General features: G+C 41.3%; 1 protein-coding gene across 1 annotated transcript in view; it reads right to left on the bottom strand.

Moving 5' to 3' along the window:
* LOC128647210 (RNA exonuclease 1 homolog) overlaps positions 1–27,654 on the bottom strand; it is a 681,669-nt gene that overhangs the window by 72,074 nt on the left and 581,941 nt on the right. The window contains exon 19 of the mRNA XM_053699994.1: positions 25,900–26,038. Within this exon, the coding sequence (XP_053555969.1) occupies positions 25,900–26,038 (139 nt within the window). The remainder of the gene's footprint in view (positions 1–25,899; positions 26,039–27,654) is intronic.

Here is a 27,654-nt window from a genome sequence, read left to right as displayed (position 1 = left end):
AGGATGGACAGAGCTGAGATCTGTCCCTTTAAAGAACTTGCAGATAAACCCTTTTCTAAACCTTCTTGTAGAAAAGACAATATCCTAGGAATCCTAACCTTACTCCATGAGTAACTCTTGGATTCGCACCAGTGTAAATATTTACGCCATATCTTATGGTAAATTTTCCTGGTAACAGGTTTCCTAGCCTGTATTAAGGTATCAATTACTGACTCCGAAAATCCACGCTTTGATAAAATCAAGCGTTCAATCTCCATGCAGTCAGCTTCAGAGAAATTAGATTTTGATGTTTGAAAGGACCCTGAATTAGAAGGTCCTGTCTCAGAGGCAGCGACCAGGGTGGACAGGATGACATGTCCACTAGATCTGCATACCAGGTCCTGCGTGGCCACTCAGGCGCTATTAGAATCACCGATGCTTTCTCCTGTTTGATCCTGGCAATCAATCGAGGAAGCATCGGGAAGGGTGGAAACACATAAGCCATCTTGAAGGTCCAGGGTGCTGTCAGAGCATCTATCAGGACCGCTCCCGGGTCCCTGGATCTGGACCCGTAACAATGAAGCTTGGCGTTCTGGCGAGACGCCATGAGATCCATATCTGGTTTGCCCCAACGTCGAAGTATTTGGGCAAAGACCTCCGGATGAAGTTCCCACTCCCCCGGATGAAAAGTCTGGCGACTTAGGAAATCCGCCTCCCAGTTCTCCACGCCTGGGATGTGGATCGCTGACAGGTGGCAAGAGTGAGACTCTGCCCAGCGAATTGTCTTTGAAACTTCCATCATCGCTAGGGAACTCCTTGTCCCTCCCTGATGGTTGATGTAAGCCACAGTCGTGATGTTGTCCGACTGAAACTTGATGAACCTCAGAGTTGCTAACTGAGGCCAAGTCAGAAGGGCATTGAGAACTGCTCTCAATTCCAGAATGTTTATTGGAAGGAGACTCTCCTCCTGAGTCCATGATCCCTGAGCCTTCAGGGAATTCCAGACAGCGCCCCAACCTAGTAGGCTGGCGTCTGTTGTTACAATTGTCCAGTCTGGCCTGCTGAAGGGCATCCCTCTGGACAGATGTGGCCGAGAAAGCCACCACAGAAGAGAATCTCTGGTCTCTTGATCCAGATTCAGCATAGGGGACAAATCTGAGTAATCCCCATTCCACTGACTTAGCATGCACAATTGCAGCGGTCTGAGATGTAGGCGTGCAAAAGGTACTATGTCCATTGCCGCTACCATTAAGCCGATTACCTCCATGCATTGAGCCACTGACGGGTGTGGAATGGAATGAAGGATCCGGCAAGCATTTAGAAGTTTTGTTAACCTGTCCTCTGTCAGGTAAATCTTCATTTCTACAGAATCTATGAGAGTCCCTAAGAAGGGAACTCTTGTGAGTGGCAATAGAGAACTCTCTTTTCTTCGTTCACTTTCCACCCATGTGACCTTAGAAATGCCAGTACTAACTCTGTATGAGACTTGGCAGTTTGGAAACTTGACGCTTGTATCAGAATGTCGTCTAGGTACGGAGCTACCGATATTCCTCGCGGTCTCAGTACCGCCAGAAGAGAACCCAGAACCTTTGTAAAGATTCTTGGAGCCGTAGCTAACCCGAAGGGAAGAGCTACAAACTGGTTATGCCTGTCTAGGAAGGCAAACCTTAGATACCGGTAATGATCCTTGTGAATCGGTATGTGAAGGTAGGCATCCTTTAAATCCACTGTGGTCATGTACTGACCCCTTTGGATCATGGGTAAGATTGTCCGAATAGTTTCCATTTTGAACGATGGAACTCTTAGGAATTTGTTTAGGATCTTTAAATCCAATATTGGTCTGAAGGTTCCTTCTTTCTTGGGAACCACAAACAGATTTGAGTAAAACCCTTGTCCGTGTTCCGACCGCGGAACCGGATGGATCACTCCCATTAGTAAAAGATCTTGTACACAGCGTAGAAACGCCTCTTTCTTTATCTGGTTTGTTGACAACCTTGAAAGATGAAATCTCCCTTGTGGAGGAGAAGCTTTGAAGTCCAGAAGATATCCCTGAGATATGATCTCCAACGCCCAGGGAAGCTGGACATCTCTTGCCCAAGCCTGGGCGAAGAGAGAAAGTCTGCCCCCCACTAGATCCGTTTCCGGATCGGGGGCCCTCACTTCATGCTGTCTTAGGGGCAGCAGCAGGTTTTCTGGCCTGCTTGCCCTTGTTCCAGGTCTGGTTAGGTTTCCAGCCTTGTCTGTAGCGAGCAACAGTTCCTTCCTGTTTTGGAGCAGAGGAAGTTGATGCTGCTCCTGCCTTGAAGTTACGAAAGGCACGAAAATTAGACTGTCTAGCCCTTGGTTTGGCCCTGTCTTGAGGCAGGGCATGGCCCTTACCTCCCGTAATGTCAGCGATAATTTCTTTCAAACCGGGCCCGAATAATGACTGCCCCTTGAAAGGTATGTTAAGCAACTTAGATTTAGAAGTCACATCAGCTGACCAGGATTTTAGCCACAGCGCTCTGCGCGCCTGAATGGCGAATCCGGAATTCTTAGCCGTAAGTTTAGTTAAGTGTACTACGGCATCAGAAATAAATGAATTAGCTATCTTAAGGGCTTTAAGCTTGTGTGTAATCTCATCCAATGGAGCTGTGTCAAGGGTCTCTTCCAGAGACTCAAACCAAAATGCCGCCGCAGCCGTGACAGGCGCAATGCATGCAAGGGGTTGCAATATAAAACCTTGTTGAACAAACATTTTCTTAAGGTAACCCTCTAACTTTTTATCCATTGGATCTGAAAAGGCACAGCTATCCTCCACCGGGATAGTGGTACGCTTAGCTAAAGTAGAAACTGCTCCCTCCACCTTAGGGACCGTTTGCCATAAGTCCCGTGTGGTGGCGTCTATTGGAAACATTTTTCTGAATATAGGAGGGGGTGAAAAAGGCACACCGGGTCTATCCCACTCCTTAGTAACAATTTCAGTAAGTCTCTTAGGTATAGGAAAAACGTCAGTACATGTCGGTACCGCAAAATATTTATCCAACCTACATATTTTCTCTGGGATTGCAACCGTGTTACAATCATTCAGAGCCGCTAACACCTCCCCTAGTAATACACGGAGGTTTTCCAGCTTAAATTTAAAATTTGAAATGTCTGAATCCAGTTTATTTGGATCAGATCCGTCACCCACAGAATGAAGCTCTCCGTCTTCAAGTTCTGCAATCAGACATGGCCCTAGCATTATCAGCGCACTCTGTTCTCACCCCAGAGTGGTCTCGTTTACCCCTAAGTTCTGGCAATTTAGATAAAACTTCAGTCATAACATTAGCCATGTCTTGTAAAGTGATTTGTAATGGCCGCCCTGATGTACTTGGCGTTACAATATCACGCACCTCCTGAGCGGGAGATGCAGGTACTGACACGTGAGGCAAGTTAGTCGGCATAGCTTCCCCCTCGTTCTCTGGTGAATTTTGCTTAACTTGTACAGATTGGCTTTTATTTAAAGTAGCATCAATGCAATTAGTACATAAATTTCTATTGGGCTCCACCTTGGCCTTTGAACATATTGCACAAAGAGATTCCTCTGTGTCAGACATGTTTAAACAAACTAGCAATTAGACTAGCAAGCTTGGAAAATACTTTTCAAATGAATTTACAAGCAATATAAAAAACGTTACTGTGCCTTTAAGAAGCACACAAAAAAACTGTCACTTTGATATAACAATGAACCGGTTTAGTTATAGCAATCAATTTTTCATATGAAATGCATTAATTTAGCAAAGGACTGTGACTGAATTTTGAATGCGTAGTAAAAGCGCCAAAATAGGCCCCTCCCACTCATAATACAGCAGTGGGGAAGCCAGTAAACTGATTTTATTCAAAATAAACGACAGCCAAGTGGAAAATAATGCCCATAAATTTTCACCAAGTACCTCAGAGAGAAAAACGATTAACCTGCCAGTAAACGTTTTAAATATATGAAATAATAATAAAAGCCTGTTGCTAGTCGCTATCACAGCAGAAAGGCTATAAGTTATATGTATACCGTATTTTCTTAGTGAAGTGCCATTCCCCAGAAATACTTTAGTGTCAACATACATACATAACAGCCTGATACCAGTTGCTACTACTGCATTTAAGGCTGTACTTACATTATATTGGTATTAGCAGTATTTTCTCAGTCAATTCCATTCCTTAGAAAATAATATACTGCAACATACCTCTTTGCAGGTGAACCCTGCCCGCTGTCCCCTGTTCTGAAGTTACCTCGCTCCTCAGAATGGCCGAGAACAGCAAATGGATCTTAGTTACGTCCGCTAAGATCATACACAAACTCAGGTAGATTCTTCTTCTAATACTGCCTGAGAAGAAACAACACACTCCGGTGCTGTTTAAAACAACAAACTTTTGATTGAAGTAATAAAAAACTAAATTTAATAACCACACTCCTCTCACACATCCTATCTATTAGTTAGGTGCAAGAGAATGACTGGGTGTGACGTAGAGGGGAGGAGCTATATAGCAGCTCTGCTTGGGTGATCCTCTTGCACTTCCTGTTAGGGAGGAGTTAATATCCCATAAGTAATGGATGACCCGTGGACTGACTACACTTAACAGGAGAAACATAATATTCCCTTTGATTTTTTTAAAACAATGACAGTTTTTCTGTTTTTTTCGCACAGCGCATCGGGCCAGCTGTATAGTCACAGCCCATTATACACATACACAGTGCAGCTCGCTCCTGCTGTCAGACAGAGCAGGAGGGAGCTGCACTGTGTATAATGGCACGGTCGGGCCGGGCTGTGACTATACAGCTGGCCCGATGCGCTGTGTGAAAAAAACAGACCAGCTCAGAAGAGCACAAAGAGCGGGTCTGAAAAACTGTCATTGTTTTAAAAAAAATCAAAGGGAATATTATGTTTTATAAAGATAAGGCTAATACAATGTTATATAATTCTGCACTATGTGCAGAATTATATAACATTATTTTTGAGGTTTACGGACACTTTAACGAATAGCCAAGTAGTGGGGTGATAGAAAAAGGAACTGGAAATAATTGTGCTTTATACAAAAATTCCTAGAACTAGAAAAGACTAGAAATAAACTAGAAGTCTTCCTGAATTCTTTAGTAGCTTCAACATATTTCAAAGCTCTTACAACATCCAGAGAATGTAAGGATCTCTCCAAACAATTCTAAGGATTAGGACACAAAGAGGGAACAACAATTTCCCTATTAATGTTGTTAGAATTCACAACCTTAGGTAGAAATTTAAATGAAGTCTGCAAAACTGCCTTATCCTGATGGAAAATCAGAAAAGGAGACTCACAAGAAAGAGCAGCTAATTCGGAAAATCTTCTAGCAGAAGAGATGGCCAAAAAGAACAACACTTTCCAAGAAAGTAGTTTAATGTCCAAAGAATGCATAGGCTCAAAAGGAGCCTTGAAAATCAAACTAAGACTCCAAGGAGGAGAGATTGATTTAATAACAGGCTTAATACGAACCAAAGCCTGTACAAAACAGTGAATATCAGGAAGCTTAGCAATCTTTCTGTGAAATAAAACAGAAAGAGCAGAGATTTGTCCCTTCAAGGAACTTGCAGACAAACCTTTATCCAAACCATCCTTAAGAAACTGTAAAATTCTAGGAATTCTTAAAGAATGACAGGGGAATTTATGAGAAGAACACCATGAAATATAAGTTCCAAACTTGATAATAAATCTTCCTAGAGACAGATTTACGAGCCTGTAACATAGTATCAACCACTGAGTCAGAGAAACCTCTATGACTAAGCATGCAATTTCCATACCTTCAAATTTAATGATTTGAGATCCTGATGGAAAAATAGCCCTTGAGACAGAAGGTCTGGTCTTAAAGGAAGTGGCCAATGTTGGCAAATGGACATCCGGACAAGATTCGCATACCAGAACCTGTGAGGCCATGCTGGTGCTACCAGAAACACAAACGATCGTTCCATGATGATCTTGGAGATCACTCTTGGAAGAAGAACTAAAGGCGGGAAAATATAAGCAGGTTGGTAAAACCAAGGAACTGCTAACGCATCTACCGACTCCGCCTGAGGATCCCTAGACCTGGACAGGTACCTGGGAAGTTTCTTGTTTAGATGTGAAGCCATCAGATCTATTTCTGGAAGACCCCACATCTGAACAATCTGAAAAAACACATCTGGATGGAGCGACCACTCCTCCGGATGTAAAGTCTGACGGCTGAGATAATCTGCTTCCCAATTGTCTAATTTCTGCAATACATATGCCAGGTGTAGACAAGAGCTGGATTCCGCCCAAGAAAGTATCCAAGATACTTCTTTCATAGCTTGGGGACTGTGAGTCCCACCCTGATGATTGACATATGCCATAGTTGTGATATTGTCTGTCTGAAAACAAATGAACGGTTCTCTCTTCAACAGAGGTCAAACCTGAAGAGCCCTGAAAATAGAACGGAGTTCTAAAATATTGATTGGTAACCTAGCCTCTTGAGATTTCCAAACCCCTTGTGCTGTCAGAGATCCCCAGTCAGCTCCCCAACCTGACAGACTTGCATCTGTTGTGATCACAGTCCAGGTTAGACGAACAAAAGAGGCCCCCTTAAACTATACGATGGTGATCTAACCACCAAGTCAGAGAGAGTTGAACATTGGGATTTAAGGATATTAATTGTGATATCTTTGTATAATCCCTGCACCATTGATTCAGCATACAAAGCTGGAGAGGTTTCATAAGAAAACAAGCAAAGGGGATCGCATCCGATGCTGCAGTCATGAGACCTAAAACTTCCATGCACATAGCTACTGAAGGGAATGACAGACTGAAGGTTCCAACAAGCTGAAACCAATTTTATTTGTCTCTTGTCTGTTAGAATCTATCTGAAAACCTAAAAAAAGTGACCCTTGTCTGAGGAATCAAAGAACTTTTTGGTAAATTGATCCTCCATGTCTTTGAAGAAACAACACTAGTTGATTTTTGTGAGATTCTGCAGAATGTAAAGACTGAGCTAGTACCAAGATATTGTCAAAATAAGGAAACACTGCAATACCCTGTTTCTCTGATTACAGAGAGTAGGGCACCCAGAACCTTTGAAAAAATCCTTGAAGCCGTCGCTAAGCCAAATAGAAGAGCGACAAATTGGTAATGCTTGTCTAGAAAAGAAAATCTCAGAAACCGATAGTGGTCTGGATTAATCGAAATATGAAGATATGCATCCTGTAAGTCTATCGTGGACATATAATCACCTTGCTGAACAAAAGGCAGAAGTCCTTTATAGTCACCATTTTGAAAGTTGGCACTTTTACAAAACGATTCAAAATTTTCAGATCAAGAACTGGCCTGAATAAATTCTCTCTCACCTTGGGACAATGAACAGATTTGAATAAAACCCCAGACCCTGTTCCCGAAACAGAACTGGTATGAATACCCCTGAAAGTTCTAGATCTGAAACACACAGCCTGAGCCTTCACTGGATTTGCTGGGACGTGTGAAAGAAAAAATCTTCTCACAGGTCTTACTCTGAATACCCCTGAGAGACAATACTCTGAATCCATTGATTTTGGACAGAATCTGCCCAAATGGTTTGGAAAAATTTTAATCTGCCCCCCACCATCTGAGTTGGAATGAGGCCCGCACCTTCATGCAGACTTGGGGGCTGGCTTTGGTTTCTTAAACGGCTTGGATTTATTCCAACTTGAAGGTGGTTTCCAATTGGAACCAGATTCTTTGGGGGAAGAATTGGTTTTCTGTTCCTTATTCTGTCGAAAAGAACGAAAACGATTAGAAGCTTTCGATTTACCCTTAGATCTCTTATCCTGAGGTAAAAAAACTCCCTTCCCCCCAGTGACAGTTGAAATAATCGAATTCAACTGAGAACTAGGACTGGGCGATATGGGAAAAAAAAAAATATCGCAATTTTTTTAAGAAAAAACTGCGATTGCGATTTAATCGCGATTTTCTTAGAAATTACTGTAACATCTTCATTTTGCATTCTAAAGTTTATTTAACACTACAGAATCTTAAATGTACATGTTTCTCAATGCCCAATACACTCTTGGAGCATAAAAATACAAAACAAAAAATACTTAAAATAAAATTAGATGCCTGTGATGTGATTAAATAGTAGCCACTAGCCAGTTATTAGGACTTATGACACACAACATTGTCATGTTTTCTTGGACAGTCATTCTAACTGTGGATAATGATATGATTAACAAATGAAGCAGTGTAAGCCATATATATATATATATATATATATATATATATATATATATATATATATATATATATATATATATATATATATATAATTATTATTTTCTTCTTTTTTTAAACATTTTAATTTGACTGAAAATGAGCCCTGCTCCTGTCCAGGAATCCAATACAGGCATACTAGCAGTATGGGTGGGGGGGGGGGGGAGGGGGTCTGCTCCTTTCAGAAATGCTGTGCCTTGCTGATATCAAATACATTGTAGATGCAGTTAAAGGGACACTGAACCCAAATTTTTTCTTTCATGATTCAGATAGAGCATGCAATTTTAAGCAACTTTCTAATTTACTCCTATTATCAATTTTTCTTCGTTCACTTGCTATCTTTATTTGAAAAAGAAGGCATCTAAGCTTCTTTTTGTTTCAGGACTCTGGACAGCACTTTTTTATTGGTGGATTAATTTATCCACCAATCAGCAAGAATAACCCAGGTTATTCACCAAAAATGGGCCGGCATCTAAACTTACATTCTTGCATTTCAAATAAAGATACCAAGAGAGATAATAGGAGAGATAATAGGAGTAAATCAGAAAGTTGCTTAAAATTGCATGCTCTATCTGAATCACGAAAGAAAATTTTTGGGTTCAGTGTCCCTTTAAGTTAACCCAGCAGCAGAGGGGACTGCAGTTTTAGCCTTTTTGGCAGCTGTGGGGTTAACTGCATCTGCTATGTATTTGAGCCATTTCTCAGAGCAGGAGATTGTGTGGGAGGTTCCATAATGTTTACATACCCTAAGTTTCCGACTGCAGACGTCCCTAGGGGAAATATAAGTAAGTGGCTTTCCCTCCTCTTCATTCCTGCATGGGCTCTGCTTTTAGACTTCTAGATTGATTGGCTGGCCAGCTGTTACGCTGAGGTCAGAAAGTGAAAGTAAAACAGCCTTTTACAAATGTGTGCTAAAAGCAACCACTAGATGGAGCTCGTTTCCTAGAAATCACATACAAATCAATGTATTACAGCCACTTCTTAGTATTTTTTATTTTAGCAAAAAATCGCGACTCTCGTGGTTTTTAAATCACGGCAATTAATTGTGGTTTTAAATCGCAGCGATTAATCACGGTTTTAAAATCGCATATGCGATTAATCGTGCAGCCCTACTGCGAACCAAACAAATTGTTACCTTGGAAAGAAAGATAGTAATCTAGACTTAGATACCATGTCAGCATTCTAATATTTGAGCCACAAAGCTCTTCTAGCTAAAATAGCTAAAGACATAGATCTAACATCAATTTTGATGATATCAAAAATGGCATCACAGATAAAATGATTAGCATGTTGAAGCAAACGAACAATGGTAGACAAATCAGGATCTGTTTCCTGTTGCGCTAAGCTTTCCAACCAAAAAGCTGATGAAGCTGCAACATCAGCCATAGAAATGGCAGGCCTGAGAAGATAGTCAGAATATAAATAAGCTTTCCTTAGATAAGATTCAAGTTTCCTATCTAAAGGATCCTTAAAGGAAGTACTATCTTCCATAGGGATAGCAGTACATTTAGCAAGAGTAGAAATAGCCCCATCAACTTTGGAGTTTTAGGAAAAAATCCCCAATCTAACTACTGGGAAAGGATACAATTTTTTAAACCTCGAAGAAGGAATAAAAGTACCAGGCCTATTCCATTCCTTTGAAATCATATCAGAAATAGCATCAGGAACTGGAAAAACCTCTGGAGTAACCACAGGAGGTTTATAAACATAATTTAAATGTTTACTAGTTTTAATATCAAGGACTAGTTTCCTCAATATCTAAAGTAATCAACACCTCTTAAAGAACGAATATACTCCATCTTAAAGAGATAAGATTTGTCAGTGTCAATATCTGAGATAGGATCTTCTGAATTAGATACATCCTCATCAGAGGAGGATAATTTAGTATGTTGTCGGTCATTTGAAATTTCATAAATTTTATGAGAAGTTTTAAAAGACTTTTTACGTTTATTAGAAGGCGGAATAGCAGACAAAGCCTTCTGAATCGCATCAGCAATAAAATCTTTTATATTCACAGGGATATCATGTACATTAGTTGTTGAAGGAACAACAGGCATTGTACTAGTACTGATGGATACATTCTCTGCATGTAAAGGGCTTATCATGACAACTATTACATACCACAGCTGGAGATATAATCTCTGCTAACTTACAACAGATACACTTATCTTTGGTAGAACTGTTATCAGGCAGCAGGAATCCAACAGTGGTTTCTGAGACAGAATCAGATTGAGACATCTTGCAAAGGTAAGAGAAAAAAACAACATACAATGCAAAATTATCAATTTCCTTATATGGCAGTTTCAGGAAAGGGAAAAAAATAAAAAAATTCTCGCACCAAGAATGACGCAATAAACCACATTTTTTCGGCCTTGCAAGCCTAATTTTGCCCGCGAGAATTATTGAAAACAGTCAATTTTGAAGAAGACTATAACCCAGGTAAGAAAAAATAACTTCCTAAAAATGTTTTTCCCAATTTTGAAACTGATAGTCTGCAAAAGGAAATATACATAAACCTGACTCATGGCAAATATAAGTACAATACATATATTTAGAACTTTACATTAATACATAAAGTGCCAAACCATAGCTGAGTGTGTCTTAAGTAATGAAAACATACTTACCGAAAGACACCCATCCACATATAGCAGATAGCCAAACCAGTACTGAAACAGTATCAGTAGAGGTAATGGAATATGATTTTATTGTTAATCTGAAAAAGGGAGGTAGGAGATGAATCTCTACGACCGATAACAGAGAACCTATGAAAAGATTTCCTGAGAGGAAAACCATAGAATTCAATAGGTTATAGTCCCTTCACATCCCTCTGATATTCACTGTACTCTGAGAGGAATCTGGCTTCAAAATGCTGAGAAGCACATATCACAGAAGAAAATCAAGCACAAAGTTACTTCACCACCTCCATAGGGATGCAAAGTTTGTAAAACTGAATTGTGGGTGTGGTGAAGGTTGTATTTATAGGCATTTTGAGGTTTGGGAAACGTCACTAGCTCATGGACTCTTGCCAATTATATGAAAGAATTATTTATATGCATAGGCATAACATTTACATGTCTATTTAATCCATTTTATCAGAAAACAAAAATTACCATTTATTTCTGAAAGCTTACATTTTTTATACATATATTCTGCAAAACCATTTTTTTCTTAAAATATTTCATTAAAGTCAGAAATGTTCATGAGAACAAAAACTTAAATTATGATTACCAGATAATTTTCTTTTCTTCTGACGGGGAGAGTCCACAGCTGCATTAATTAATTTTGGGAAATACAGAACCTGGCCACCAGGAGGAGGCAGACACCTCAGCCAAAGGCTTAAATACCTCCCCCACTTCCCTCATCCCCCAGTCATTCTGCCGAGGGAACAAGGAACAGTAGGAGAAATATCAGGGTGAAAAAGGTGCCAGAAGAACAAAAAATATAAGGCCGCCCCATAGAATAAAAACGGGTGGGGAGCTGTGGACTTTCCCCGTCAGAGGAAAAGAAAATTATCTAGTAAGCATAATTTAAGATTTTCTTATTAAACAGGGAGAGTCCACAGCTGCATTCATTACTTTTGGGAAAACAATACCGAAGCTATAGAGGACACTGAATGCAAGTACAAAGACGGCCCATTCGGAGGGCACCACAGCCTGCCAGAACCCAACTTCACCAGAAGCAGAAGGGACAAAAAAAATGGAAGAGGACCAAATAACTGCCCATCAGTTAGAACTCTAAAAGCCCTAGCTAAAGACCACTCAGATTTATAAGACTCAACCGAGCACAAAAGCCTCTTAGGAGACAAAGTCCCGCGGACTCGAAGCCCGCAAATGAAATCCTCCCCCTGACCGGGGGATAAGGGGGACATCCACATTCTCCCAGAAAAGGAAGGTGGAATCATAAGGAAGTCTGAAAGGACCAACAACAAAAAAAACCTAGGGCAAACAAAGAGCGGATTGCATGGCTGCAATAGGGCAAAGCTGCATAGAGAAAATCCCCACCGACGGAGCAGAGCGAAGGAAGGAAATTACAAGACCTTCTCCAGCATGGATCCCAAGGAATCAAACCAAAGTCCTAGAAGGACTATTCAGCACTCATAAATTAACAACCGTAGGGCAAAAAAGCCTCCGGGAACTGACCAGAAAACAGTACAGAAATATCCGTATACGCTCCAGGGGAAAGCCGAAGGCTTCCATCTGATAGGCGGCCTAACAACGCCAAGCCCCCAAAACTAGATAACCAACTAACTAGTAAACTTGCACCGAAAAAATTCCCAGAGGAGAAGACTCTGAAAGCAGTGCAGAAAACAACTCTTTCCCACCTGAACACAGGGAAGGGGAGGACAGCACTCTGACCAAGAAGAAAGGACCAGCTACCTCAGTCAGATCCCTGACCCTTACTCCGAGCAAACAGGCCCAGCACCGAAGCTACTGGCAATGTCCAAAAGGATAAAGAGAACAAAACCAGTTGGATAACTACAGTATACTGGGACCTCCCCAAGGAAGGAAAACCGAAACATAACAGCTCCTTAGCACACAAGCAAGGTGCGAATAGCTGCAAATGGACATCAAAGGTAAAAACCAGTAGATGGCTACCATCCGACAACTACAGTCGACCCAGTAGAAAATGTCCCATTTCTCCAGAAGAGAGAAAAAGGTCCGTCAGTAGGAACCAGGAGATTTCCCATGACTGTGAAAAACCAATCTGTAACTGGGTCGTTCAGAACCAAATCCAATGGGATCTGGAAAAACAGAGTAATCAAAATGTCCAGTTAACGACAAGGACAAAAACCGGAACTCGGAGCCGGCTCCAAACAAAAACCCCCTGAGGTACAACCACCAGGATATTCCATCAGAAGATGACCTTGTACAACAGGTGATGCAATCACTGCCATGCCCCCCCTGGGTCTGAAACATTGAACTCTTTAGAGTATTCCAGTGACTGAACAGTCAGCCCCAATGGACCTCTAGGGTCAACACCAACCAAGTCAAAAGACTTAGAAAATATGAGTGTTTCTAACAATCCACTATGGATCATCCTCTGGGGCCCCTCAGCTCAAGGAATTGATGAACGAACGAGCATCCAAAATTCCTCGCAGGTGACGGAGCAACCGAACACAGGTAAGAGAGACAACATAATCCCCAGATCCCCCAAAATATGGGATCAGAAAAGAAAACCGTAAGGAAGATGGGCCCAAAAGACAGACAGGAGACAAGAAGACCTACCCCAAGGAAAAGGGGCAGAGATACATAATCAACCTCGACCATAATGAAGAGGAACTGACACAAGTATCGAAATCAAGGAAAACAATCCAATAGAGGTACCAATAGAGAAAATAAATCGCCCCCAAAAACGGGTACGGAGGATCTCCATGGAGTCATCTTAACCCCCTCCCCTCTTGGAGGGAAGAAACTCAAGCTCCTGACCCAAAGGACCTCAAGAACCTCCAGAGTAATGACATAGCAGGATCCGATCTTGGTTACCCAGCTAGCTATGCAAGGACAGGACACCTAGGACTGAGCACAATCCCCACCTCGATGAGTAAACTAGGACCAGCCTGACAGAGGATCAAAAAAGCCTCCTATAACTTGAAGAAGAAAACTACCTCTAAACAAGAGGTAAGCAAACTCAGGACCCAAACGGGACCAGACCGTTATCAAGGGCACCGCGTGCCTGATAAAGACCTCAAGGAGCAGCAAAACTAGCACCCAACCAAGATCCGCCTGATATACAGGGTGCAACAGAACTGTCCAAGGCCACAAAAAAGTTGAAACCCTAACAGGGCTAGACTAAAAAAACAGACAAACGATAGACATGTAAGCCCCGAGGCCTAAACAATGTCTTAACCGTCATGAGCTCACAAAATAAATAAATACATCCTAATAGGATCAAAATAAAAGAAGGCAGCACCCGCAGGTGAACGCCCAAGAAGAAAGGACACACTAACCGGACCAGCAGGTCACAGACCCAATTCTTCCAAAGCTCAGAGCTGGGATGAGATACACAAAAAACGGAGACAATAAGGAGATTGATTTTCATCCCCCCATACGACTAATCCTGCTTGCCAATTGGAACAGAAGACTGAGAATCCCTCGACCCGTTAGGACTGGGATCCTTCAGCGCTGTCAACATATGCCTCAGCAGGACACGAAGGTGCGCCAGTCTAAATCGAAAGGCAAAACTCACCTCCGCAGGGGCAAATGACAACCCTGGCCCCGAGGGCTGAACCCCTGAAGCCTCAGGGGAAACCGCTTCCCCAGAGGGCTGATCTGATACAGAAGATCCCACACCTGGCGGGCCCTGGTTAACAGAACACGGACAAGATCTCTTCGGAAGATGTAAATGCGCCAACGCCATAGATCTGGCCATGCGGAACCGTGCAGTAACCTCTGGAGAAAACAAGCCGCCTTCTGGAGAAGGGGTAACAGCATTTGGGACACCTGCTTGTGGAGCAACAGAAGATTCTAGGGAGCGTGCATCGCGGGATACGGAATCCTCAGGGGCGGATAGCTCAGCGAACTCTAAGTTCTCCGAATCGGGAGAAAAGAGCAGTCTAAAGCGGCATTTGGAACATAACTGATAGGCTTGGATCACCGGGGCCATCTCATATTCTTCGCAAGAAGCAGAATCAGAGACATCCGTCTCCAAAAAATCAGAATCCTCCATAACTGGATAAGTATGGATACAAAACTAAACGGCACCTTACACCCCCAATAGCTGGGGCACTCACCACCTCCTATAACCCAGACAAGTAGCGAAAGCAGACTCTCTCCGTCGCCACACAGTCAGGAATACGGAAATGGAGAACAAACATGTGACCACACAAGGTGCATTGTGTAGGCCAAAGAAAAGTGCACCAGTTCACAAGAACGGGGCAGCCTGAAAAAGGCCGTTATGTTCCGAAATAGCCACAAGTCCAATCATCGCTACACATTAGCAGACAGAATCACAAAACAAACATGATTAAAGTCCCCCCCCCGTTCAATAACCCCCCTCAGGAGATACTAACCCTTGATTCCATAGAGAAAAAGGAGTCCCACTGAGACCCTGTCTTCTTCATTACATTCCCACATTGAAAAGGAAAATGAACCGATCTTACCGGAATCTACGCCATGGAACAGGAACATGGCCCTTCAAGTGTGACAGATAGCAGCGTTGCTTCTGACATGGACTTGAGTGAAAAAAGCAGGCAGCGAAACTCGTCAATGCTGATTCCCTATGGAGAAAGACTCTCCCTGCATCTCCGGACTCCAGTCCCATCTCAAAGAGTACTACCCTCCATAAGAGACTACTCCGAAATCTTCTAAAACTTCTCTGCCAACCTCCTGTGACGAAAGGCAAAGAATGACTAGGTGGATGAGGGAAGTGGGGGAGGTATTTAAGCCTTTGGCTGGGGTGTCTTTGCCTCCTCCTGGTGGCCAAGTTCTGTATTTCCCAAAAGTAATGAATGCAGCTGTGGACTCTCCCCGTCAGAAGAAAAGAAAATTATCTGGTAATCATAATTTAAGTTTTTGTTCTCATGAACATTTCTGACTTTAATGAAATATTTTAAGAAAAAAATGGTTTTGCAGAATAACAAGTGTTCTCTTCAGAAAAACATAATTTATGTAAGAACTTACCTGATAAATTTATTTCTTTCATATTGGCAAGAGTCCATGAGCTAGTGACATATGGGATATACAATCCTACCAGGAGGGGCAAAGTTTCCCAAACCTCAAAATGCCTATAAATACACCCCTCACCATACCCACAATTCAGTTTAACGAATAGCCAAGCAGTGGGGTGATAAAGAAAGGAGTAGAAAGCATCAACAAAGGAAATTTGGAAATAATTGTGCTTCATACAAAAAATCATAACCACCATAAAAAGGGTGGGCCTCATGGACTCTTGCCAATATGAAAGAAATGAATTTATCAGGTAAGTTCTTACATAAATTATGTTTTCTTTCATGTAATTGGCAAGAGTCCATGAGCTAGTGACATATGGAATATCAATACCCAAAATGTGGAGTCTTCCACTCAAGAGTCACTAGAGAGGGAGGGAATAAAAATAAAAACATATTCCGCTGAAAAAATTAATCCACAACCCAAAAAAATACGTTTATTTCATTTTTGAAAGAAAAAAACTTAAATCAAAAGCAGAAGAATCAAACTGAAACAGCTGCCTGAAGAACTTTTCTACCAAAAACTGCTTCCGAAGAAGCAAATACATCAAAACGGTAGAATTTAGAAAATGTATGCAAAGAGGACCAAGTCGGCGCTTTGCAAATCTGATCAACTGAAGCTTCATTCTTAAAAGCCCACGAAGTAGAGACTGATCTAGTAGAATGAGCTGTAATTCTCTGAGGCGGGGCCTGACCCGACTCCAAATAAGCTTGATGAATCAAAAGTTTCAACCAAGAAGCCAAGGAAATAGCAGAAGCCTTCTGACCTTTCCTAGGACCAGAAAATAAAACAAATAGACTGGAAGTCTTCCTGAAATCTTTAGTAGCTTCCACATAATATTTCAAAGCTCTTACCACATCCAAAGAATGTAAGGATCTCTCCAAAGAATTCTTAGGATTAGGACATAAGGAAGGGACAACAATTTCTCTACTAATGTTGTTAGAATTCACAACCTTAGGTAAAAATTGAAAAGAAGTCCGCAAAACTGCCTTATCCTGATGAAAAATCAGAAAAACATCATTTATGCTTACCTGATAAATGTATTTCTCTTGTGGTGTATCCAGTCCACGGATCATCCATTACTTGTGGGATATTCTCATTCCCAACAGGAAGTTACAAGAGGACACCCACAGCAGAGCTGTGTATATAGCTCCTCCCCAAACTGCCATATCCAGTCATTCGACCGAAAACAATCAGAGAAAGGAGAAACCATAGGGTGCAGTGGTGACTGTAGTTTAAAGTTAAAAAATACCTGCCTTAAAATGACAGGGCGGGCCATGGACTGGATACACCACAAGAGAAATAAATTTATCAGGTAAGCATAAATTATGTTTTCTCTTGTAAGGTGTATCCAGTCAACGGATCATCCATTACTTGTGGGATACCAATACCAAAGTTAAAGTACATGGATGAAGGGAGGGACAAGGCAGGTACTTAAACGGAAGGTACCACTGCCTGTAAAACCTTCCTCCCAAAAATAGCCTCCGAAGAAGCAAAAGTATCAAATTTGTAGAATTTTGAAAAAGTATGAAGCGAAGACCAAGTCGCCGCCTTGCAAATCTGTTCAACAGAAGCCTCATTTTTAAAGGCCCATGTGGAAGCCACAGCTCTAGTAGAATGAGCTGTAATCCTTTCTGGAGGCTGCTGGCCAGCAGTCTCATAGGCTAAGCGGATTATGCTTCTTAGCCAAAAATAAAAGAGGTTGCCGAAGTCTTTTGACCTCTCCTCTGTCCAGAGTAGACAACAAACAAAGCAGATGTTTGACGAAAATCTTTAGTAGCTTGTAAGTAAAACTTTAAAGCACGAACCACGTCCATATTGTGTAATAGACGTTCCTTCTTTGAAGAAGGATTAGGACACAAAGATGGAACAACAATCTCTTGATTGATATTCTTATTAGATACCACCTTAGGTAAAAACCCAGGTTTGGTACACAGGACTACCTTATCCGCATGAAAGATCAGATAAGGAGAATCACATTGTAAAGCAGATAACTCGGAGACTCTACGAGCCGAGGAAACAGCTACCAAAAACAGAACTTTCCAAGATAAAAGTTTGATATCTATGGAATGAAGAGGTTCAAACGGAACTCCTTGAAGAACTGAAAGAACCAGATTTAAGCTCCATGGCGCAGCAACAGGTTTAAACACAGGCTTGATTCTAACTAAAGCCTGACAAAATGCCTGAACGTCTGGAACATCCGCCAGACGCTTGTGCAAAAGAATAAACAGAGCAGAAATCTGTCCCTTTAAAGAACTAGCTGACAATCCTTTTTCCAATCCTTCTTGGAGAAAGGATACTATCCTGGGAATCCTGACCTTACTCCATGAGTAACCCTTGGATTCACACCAATAAAGATATTTACGCCATATCTTATGGTAAATTTTCCTGGTGACAGGCTTTCGTGCCTGTATTAAGGTATCAATGACTGACTCGGAGAAGCCACGCTTTGATAACATCAAGCGTTCAATCTCCAGGCAGTCAGTCTCAGAGAAATTAGATTTCGATGATTGAAAAGACCTTGTAGTAGAAGGTCTTGTCTTAACGGCAGAGTCCAAGGTGGAAAGGATGACATGTCCACTAGATCTGCATACCAGGTCCTGCGTGGCCACGCAGGCGCTATCAAGATCACCGATGCTCTCTCCTGCTTGATCTTGGCAATCAGACGAGGGAGCAGAGGAAACGGTGGAAACACATAAGCCAGGTTGAAAGACCAGGGCGCTGCTAGAGCATCTATCAGCGTCGCCTTGGGATCCCTGGACCTGGATCCGTAACAAGGAAGCTTGGCGTTCTGGCGAGACACCATGAGATCCAGTTCTGGTTTGCCCCAACGATGAATCAACTGTGCAAACACCTCCGGATGGAGTTCCCAATCCCCCAGATGAAAAGTCTGACGACTTAGAAAATCCGCCTCCCAGTTCTCTACACCCGGGATATGGATAGCTGATAGGTGGCAAGAGTGAATCTCTGCCCAGCGAATTATCTTTGAGACTTCTAACATCGCTAGGGAACTCCTTGTTCCCCCTTGATGGTTGATGTAAGCCACAGTCGTGATGTTGTCCGACTGAAATCTGATGAACCTCATTGTCGCTAGCTGAGGCCAAGCCTGAAGAGCATTGAATATCGCTCTCAGTTCCAGAATATTTATTGGAAGGAGTGACTCCTCCTGAGTCCACGATCCCTGAGCCTTCAGGGAGTTCCAGACTGCACCCCAACCTAGAAGGCTGGCATCTGTCGTTACAATTGTCCAATCTGGCCTGCGAAAGGTCATACCTTTGGACAGATGGAACCGTGATAGCCACCAGAGAAGAGAATCCCTGGTCTCTTGATCCAGATTTAGTAGAGGGGACAAATCTGTGTAATCCCCATTCCACTGACTGAGCATGCAAAGTTGCAGCGGTCTGAGATGTAGGCGTGCAAATGGCACTATGTCCATTGCCGCTACCATTAAGCCGATTACTTCCATGCACTGAGCCACCGAAGGGCGAGGAATGGAATAAAGAACACGGCAGGAATTTAGAAGTTTTGATAACCTGGACTCCGTCAGGTAAATTTTCATTTCTACAGAATCTATCAGAGTCCCTAGGAAGGAAACTCTTGTGAGGGGGGATAGAGAACTCTTTTCCTCGTTCACCTTCCACCCATGCGACCTCAGAAATGCCAACACTATGTCCGTATGAGACTTGGCAATTTGGAAGTTTGACGCCTGAATCAGGATGTCGTCTAAATAAGGGGCTACTGCTATGCCCAGCGGCCTTAGGACCGCCAGAAGCGACCCCAGAACCTTCGTAAAAATTCTTGGGGCTGTAGCTAACCCAAAGGGAAGAGCTACAAACTGGTAATGCCTGTCTAGGAAGGCAAACCTGAGAAACCGATGATCTTTGTGTATCGGAATGTGAAGATAAGCATCCTTTAAATCCACTGTAGTCATGTATTGACCCTCCTGGATCATAGGTAGGATGGTACGAATAGTCTCCATCTTGAATGATGGAACTCTGAGGAATTTGTTTAAGATCTTTAGATCCAAAATTGGTCTGAAGGTTCCCTCTTTTTTGGGAACCACAAACAGATTTGAGTAAAATCCCTGTCCCTGTTCCTCCTTTGGAACTGGATGGATCACTCCCATAACTAGGAGGTCTTGTACACAGTGTAAGAATGCCTCTCTCTTTATCTGGTTTGCAGATAATTGTGAAAGGTGAAATCTCCCTTTTGGGGGGGGGAAGCCTTGAAGTCCAGAAGATATCCCTGGTATATAATTTCCAACGCCCAGGGATCCTGGACATCTCTTGCCCACGCCTGGGCGAAGAGCGAAAGTCTGCCCCCTACTAGATTCGTTACCGGATAGGGGGCCGTTCCTTCATGCTGTCTTAGAGGCAGCAGCAGGCTTCTTGGCCTGCTTACCTTTGTTCCAGGTCTGGTTAGGTCTCCAGACCGTCTTGGACTGAGCAAAAGTTCCCTCTTGTTTTGCATTAGAGGAAGTTGATGCCACACTTGCCTTGAAGTTTCGAAAGGCACGAAAATTAGACTGTTTGGACCTTGATTTGGACCTATCCTGAGGAAGGGCATGACCTTTTCCTCCAGTGATATCAGCAATAATCTCCTTCAAACCAGGCCCGAATAGGGTCTGCCCCTTGAAGGGAATGTTAAGCAGCTTAGACTTTGAAGTAACGTCAGCTGACCATGATTTAAGCCATAGCGCTCTGCGCGTCTGGATAGCAAAACCAGAATTCTTAGCCGTTAGTTTAGTCAAATGAACAATGGCATCAAAAACAAAAGAATTGGCTAGCTTAAGTGCTCTAAGCTTGTCAAGTATCAGACATAGCTCTTAAAGCGTCAGTATGCTCTGTATTTCGTCTAACTCCAGAGCTATCTCGCTTTCCTCTAAATTCAGGTAGTCTGGCTAATACCGCTGGCGGTGTATTATCCATGACTGCCGCCATGTCTTGTAAAGTAAACGCTATGGGCGCCCTAGATGTACTTGGCGCCATTTGAGCGTGAGTCCCATGAGCGGGAGTCAAAGGATCTGACACGTGGGGAGAGTTAGTCGGCATAACTTCCCCCTCGTCAGATTCCTCTGGTGATAAATTTTTTAAAGACAGAATATGATCTTTATTGCTTAAAGTGAAATTAGTACATTTGGTACACATTCTAAGAGGGGGTTCCACCATGGCTTTTAAACATAATGAACAAGGAGTTTCCTCTTTGTCAGACTAGCAATGAGACTAGTAAGCTTGGAAAACACTTTAAATCAAGTTAACATGAAAATATAGGAAACGGTACTGTGCCTTTAAGAGAAACAAATTGTCAGAATTTGAAAAACAGTGAAAAAAGGCAGTAAATCAAACGAAATTTTTACAGTGTGTATAATAAGCTAACAGAGCATTGCACCCACTTGCAAATGGATGATTAACCCCTTAGTTCAAAAAACGGATAAAAATACGATAGACTTTTTTTTAACAGTCACACTAAACTGCCACGGCCTTGCTGTGGGCCTACCTTCCCCAACAAACGATTTTGGAAAGCCTAAGAGCCCTTTAGAGATGTCCTATAGCATTCAGCGGACTCCTGGAGGAAGCTGGATGTCTCAGTCTGTAAAAGTTACTGCGCAAAAAAAGCGCTAAATTAGGCCCCTCCCACTCATAGTAACACAGTGGAAAGCCTCAGGAAACTGTTTCTAGGCAAATTTAAGCCAGCCATGTGGAAAAAACTAGGCCCCAATAAAGTTTTATCACCAAAGTATATATAAAAAAGGTTAAACATGCCAGCAAACTTTTTATATTGTAAATATAAAAGAGTATTACCTCAGAAAGTAAGCATGATACCAGTCGCTATTAAATCACTGTATTCAGGCTTACCTTACATAAATTTGGTATCAGCAGCATTTTCTAGCATTCACATCTTCTAGAAAAATCTTAACTGCACATACCTCATAGCAGGATAACCTGCACGCCATTCCCCCGCTGAAGTTATCTCTCTCTTCAGTCATGTGTGAGAACAGCAATGGATCTTAGTTACAACCTGCTAAGATCATAGAAATCACAGGCAGATTCTTCTATTTTTCTGCCTGGAACAAAATAGTACAACTCCGGTACCATTTAAAAATAATAAACTTTTGATTGAAGCAAAATAACAGCTACATTTCACCACTTCTCTCTTACTACCTCCATGCTTGTTGAGAGTTGCAAGAGAATGCCAATGGCTTAGATATACCACAGGAAATAGAAATAATCTCCAATAGTTTCTCTTAGAATTAGATTGTTCAAATGTCAAACAAATCTATTTATTATATTAAAACAATATGATTCTGATCTCCAGAATTCATAAACGATGTAAATAAAAACAAAAACACAAAGCACATATAAAAATACATAAAATAAAATACAGCGAATGAAAAATTAAAATACAGCAGATGTCAAATTAGATCCAATCCAGTTATTTTAACTGGGTGACCAATATCTAATGGTCCGGTGTTTTCGTGAGTGAGTCCTCTTATAGACCCTCTAGTAGGTACACTAATGTGTATTGAGAAACAAATCGGTGCTTAATTGACTTGGTGTCCTATAAATGATATAATAATAACTCAAATAGTGTTATCAGTAAATGATAAGACCACTATTATAGTGATACGAGACCCACTTTAAAGGTCAACAGTTCATACATGTAGTGCAAAATGTGATGATTAATATAAATCGTATAATAAACGCTGTGATAAATTAAAAATGAGATAAAATATATTGGAATCCTTAAGCTGACAAATAAACCTTATTATGGATCACAATATATAACACAAAATGAAATACAAATCTAAAGTGATCAAGTAAGTGTGGTCAAAAAATCAAAAATGAAAAAATGTGAAAAATGCAAAAAATACAAATTAAACGTGTGATCCTACTAGTGGGATTCTAAACTAAACAGGTACCAGCCATTATCTCAATTAGCCTAATTGAATCTGGATGATGGACTCAGTGGTCCGGTAATGCGTCTAACTTTAATATCTTAAAAACATTAAACCAATAAAACAAATAGCACAAGCTATATAATTAATATAAGCAACATAAAAAACAAAGAGTTTATGTCTAGTTTGGCCAAAACTAATCCACAACTCTTAAAGGTGTGTTTCCACAACTTTTAAAAAATAATAATAATAACAATGATAGTGTCCTTCAAAAAGTCAATTGGTAAAAGTGAATCCTTAAAAAGTCTGTTGAAAAAAAGTCCTCAATGTGTGGTGGAGTCCAAAGTCCTACTCCTTTGTTAAGACAAAAACCTGAAAAAGATGAAAAAAGCGCACTAAACAAATAGCGCTACAAGGGTATGGACTATTGGAAATAGTCTTACCGATCAAATCCTGGTCCTGGATATAATGAGCCTCTCAAATCTTTGGTATAAAGTGTCGTCTACGCGTTTCGGCCCTCGTACCGGGCCTTTTTCAAGACACACTTACTTGATCACTTCAGATTTGTATTTCATTTTGTGTTATATATTGTGATCCATAATAAGGTTTATTTGTCAGCTTAAGGATTCCAATATATTTTATATCATTTTTAATTTATCACGGCGTTTATTATATGATTTATATTAATCATCACATTTTGCACTACATGTATGAACTGTTGACCTTTAAAGTGGGTCTCGTATCACTATAATAGTGGTCTTATCATTTACTGATAACACTATTTGAGTTATTATATCATTTATAGGACACCAAGTTAATTAAGCACCGATTTGTTTCTCAATACACATTAGTGTACCTACTAGAGGGTCTTTAAGAGGACTCACTCACGAAAACACCGGACCATTAGATATTGGTCACCCAGTTAAAATAACTGGATTGGATCTAATTTGACATCTGCTGTATTTTAATTTGTCATTCGCTGTATTTTATTTTATGTATTTTTATATGTGCTTTGTGTTTTTGTTTTTATTTACATCTTTTATGAATTCTGGAGATCAGAATCATATTGTTTTAATATAATAAATAGATTTGTTTGACATTTGAACAATCTAATTCTAAGAGAAACTATTGGAGATTATTTCTATTTCCTGTGGTATATCTAAGCCATTGGCGCTCCTATATATCCTGTTTCATTGTTCCGTTTTTAGACCTATTAGGGGGTCTTCTTTATAGTGAGCAGATATCAGTCCTGGGCGCTAGTTACTTTTCTTCTCAAGTTGCAAGAGAATGACTGGATATGGCAGTTAGGGGAGGAGCTATATAGACAGCTCTGCTGTGGGTGTCCTCTTGCAACTTCCTGTTGGGAATGAGAATATCCCACGAGTAATGGATGATCCGTGGACTGGATACACCTTACAAGAGAAAGGAGACTCACAAGAAAGAGCAGATAGCTCAGAAACTATTCTAGCAGAAGAGATAGCCAAAAGGAACAACACTTTCCAATGAAATGTAAGTCTTCCAAACTCTATAATAAATCTTTCTAGAGACAGATTTACGAGCTTGTAACATAGTATTAATCACTGAGTCAGAGAAACCTCTATGACTTAGAACTAAGCGTTCAATTTCCATACCTTCAAATTTAATGATTTGAGATCCTGATGGAAAAACGGACCTTGAGATAGTAGGTCCGGCCGTAACGGAAGTGGCCAAGGCGGGCAACTGGACATCCGAACCAGATCAGCAATGTTCCAGCAGAAACTTCTGAGACAGGATCAGATTGGGACATCTTGCTCAATGTAAGAGAAAAAACAACATATAAAGCAAAATTATCTATTTCCTTATATGAAGGAATGGGAAAAAATGCAAAAGCATAGGCCTCTGATAGAGAAAAAAGCAAGAAGCAAACATCAATGGGGTATTGAAATAATGAAAAAAAAATAGGCGCCAAGTATGACGCACAACGTAAGGTAAACTTTTTTGGCGCCAAAAATAACCGGAAATGATAAACTCGCGTCACTAATGACGCCGCTGTGTGAAAGGTCTCGGCGTCACGTAAGACGCCGGAAATGACGAAGTTGCGTCAAACATATTTTTTCACGCCAAAAATGACGCAATAAAGTTTAGCATTTGACGCACCCGCGGGCCTAATACCCGCAATAGCAAGAAGTAGTCAATTGAAAAAAGACTAAACCCCAGGCAAGAAATAAATTTCTTAAAATGTTTAAATTCCCCAAATATGAAACTGACAGTCTGCTGAAGGAAATACATGAACCTGACTCATGGCAAATAGAAGTACAATACATATATTTAGAACTTTATATAAATGCATAAAGTGCCAAACCATAGCTGAGGTGTCTTAAGTAATAAAAAACATACTTACCAAAAGACACCCATCCACATATAGCAGATAGCCAAACCAGTACTAAAACAGTTATTAGTAGAGGTAATGGTAAATTGAGAGTATATCGTCGATCTGAAAAGGGATGTAGCAGATGAATCTCTACGACCGATAACAGAGAACCTATGAAATAGACCCCCGTTAGGGAAATCATCGTATTCAAATAAGTGATACTCCCTTCACGTCCCTCTGACATTCGCTGTACTCTGAGAGGAATCGGGCTTCAACAATTTTGAGAAGCGCATATCAACGTAGAAATCTTAGCACAAACTTACTTCACCACCTCCATAGGAGGCAAAGTTTTTAAAACTGAATTGTGGGTGTGGTGAGGGGTGTATTTATAGGCATTTTGAGGTTTGGGAAACTTTGCCCCTCCTGGTAGGATTGTATATCCCATATGTCACTAGCTCATGGACTCTTGCCAATTACATGAAAGAAATGTTGCCAGTCAGATAGCATTATGAAGTAGCTGGGTGGGGGCAGTGTAATATTTTCTATTATTCAGCTGTTCAGCTGTTCAAAGCACACGTTAATTGCATAATTTAACAAATGTATTTAATAATAATTTATGCAATAAAAACATTAAACATTTTTAAATATTAGCTCATTTTAGCTCAATATTGGCTAAACCAGGTCAGTAAAATTAGCAGGGTGATGCAAAGCTAAAATGGTCATATTTCAAAGTTGCTGCCATTTAGAAAATATTAAGCTTTACATTTCATTACCTTAAGAGCAATTAGGTTATTTTCTAACTCATGTCCAATTAAAATTGTATCAGAGCTGAATAAGTTAAGTATGACGGCCTGAACATCTCGAATGGATGTTGTTATATTTGTCAAATTATCTTCTGTAACACCTGAAAACCTATGAAAAAAAAAAATGCGTATAAGGTTATACAAAGCAGTGATCTAAATGCAAATATTTGCCAGTGTTTTTAATAGTAATTTTTAGTTTGTACATTAGAAATGCACTTATGCAGTAACCAATTCTAAATAAGCAAGCTGTTTCCTGGTTATAAATAGATGATTTTAGTTTTGTTTGAGCACTATCATGAGTAAGGGGGGGGGGGGGTTGCAGAGTGCATTAAAACATAAATTATGCTTACCTGATAATTTAATTTTCTTCCGTGGGAAAGAGTGCACAGCCGCATTCATTACTTGTGGGAAATAAGAACCTGGCTACCAGGAAGAGGCGAAGACACACCAGCCAAAGGCTTAAATACTCCTCCCACTTCCCCCAGTCATTCTGCCGAGGAACAAGGAACAGTGCAAGAAATATCAAGGTGAAAAGTTGCCAGAAGATTAAATACAACGCTTCAAAAACAGGTGGGGGGCTGTGGACTCTTTCCCACGGAAGAAAACGAAATTATCAGGTAAGCATAATTTATGTTTTCTTCCTAATAGGAAAGAGTCCAAAGCCGCATTCATTACTTGTGGGAAAATTATACCCAAGCCAAAGAGGACACAGAATGCCAAGACGGGAGCGTAAGAGGCGGTCCAAACGAAGGCATAAACCCAAATCACATTCCCAGAGAAAAAAAAAAAAAAAGTCCTGTTTCGTCCAAAAAACAGGAACAAAAAGAATTGAAAAAACGGCCCCATGGACACAAATCAACAGACAGTCCCAAGGCCCGGCTAGAGACCACGAGCAGACGCAAACAAGACAACAGACCTCGAAGACACCGTCTCTCAGAGGCAAATCCCAGCCACACCCCCTTAGACCAACTAGTGGACCCTGACTAACAATTAGCAAGTCAGAAGAAGGAACAAAACCAGGTCTTCCAGAAAGACAACCAAGGTGGAAAACAAGTTCAAGGACCAAAGGAAAAACATAAGCATCTCCATAGACTGTCCAAGAGCCAACTGCAGAAGCAAGGCCAAAAAGGGAGAATCCCCTCTTCCAGCTAACCAGCTGCAGGAGCCCAAGGCTAACGCCCCAGACCACAAAATAGACTAAGGGCGCCACCCAACGAAAAATCTCGCAGCCAGAGAAGGGAGACCAGAAAAAAACAATCATCCCTATAACAAACGTCCCCCCAACAGAGGGGTCATCCAGAGGATCCAACCCTGCCAGAGAACACCTCCTCCGGGACCCAAACAGCCTGAAGACTAAGGAGTAGCAGGAAATCTCAACAAGAGCCGCCCACGCCCGGGTAGACTAACCTGTCGCAGACAAGGCGAACGGATTCCCACCCCCAATCAAAAGAGAGGGTAAAAAAACAAGCCACGTTAAGAAGAGTGCAACCAGAAAACACGGGGAGATCCATCCAGAAAAACTGGAGGACACAGAACCCAAGAGACAAGCCCACAAGGCATCAAACAAAGGACCAACATGACAAACCACTCCCACAAAGGAACAAGATTGCCCCAGAGGAAGATGGAAGGCAGGCAGCACCTGCCCACAGGATAAGAGAAGAAAAACCAAGACAGACCTAAACCATCCAGCGCCCAAAAAAATCGCCAAGGCCTCCAAGAGACAAC

This window comes from Bombina bombina, chromosome 2, assembly GCF_027579735.1.
Source record: "Bombina bombina isolate aBomBom1 chromosome 2, aBomBom1.pri, whole genome shotgun sequence".
NCBI classification, from domain to species: Eukaryota; Metazoa; Chordata; class Amphibia; order Anura; family Bombinatoridae; genus Bombina; species Bombina bombina.
This window is presented reverse-complemented; position numbering and strand designations above follow the sequence as displayed.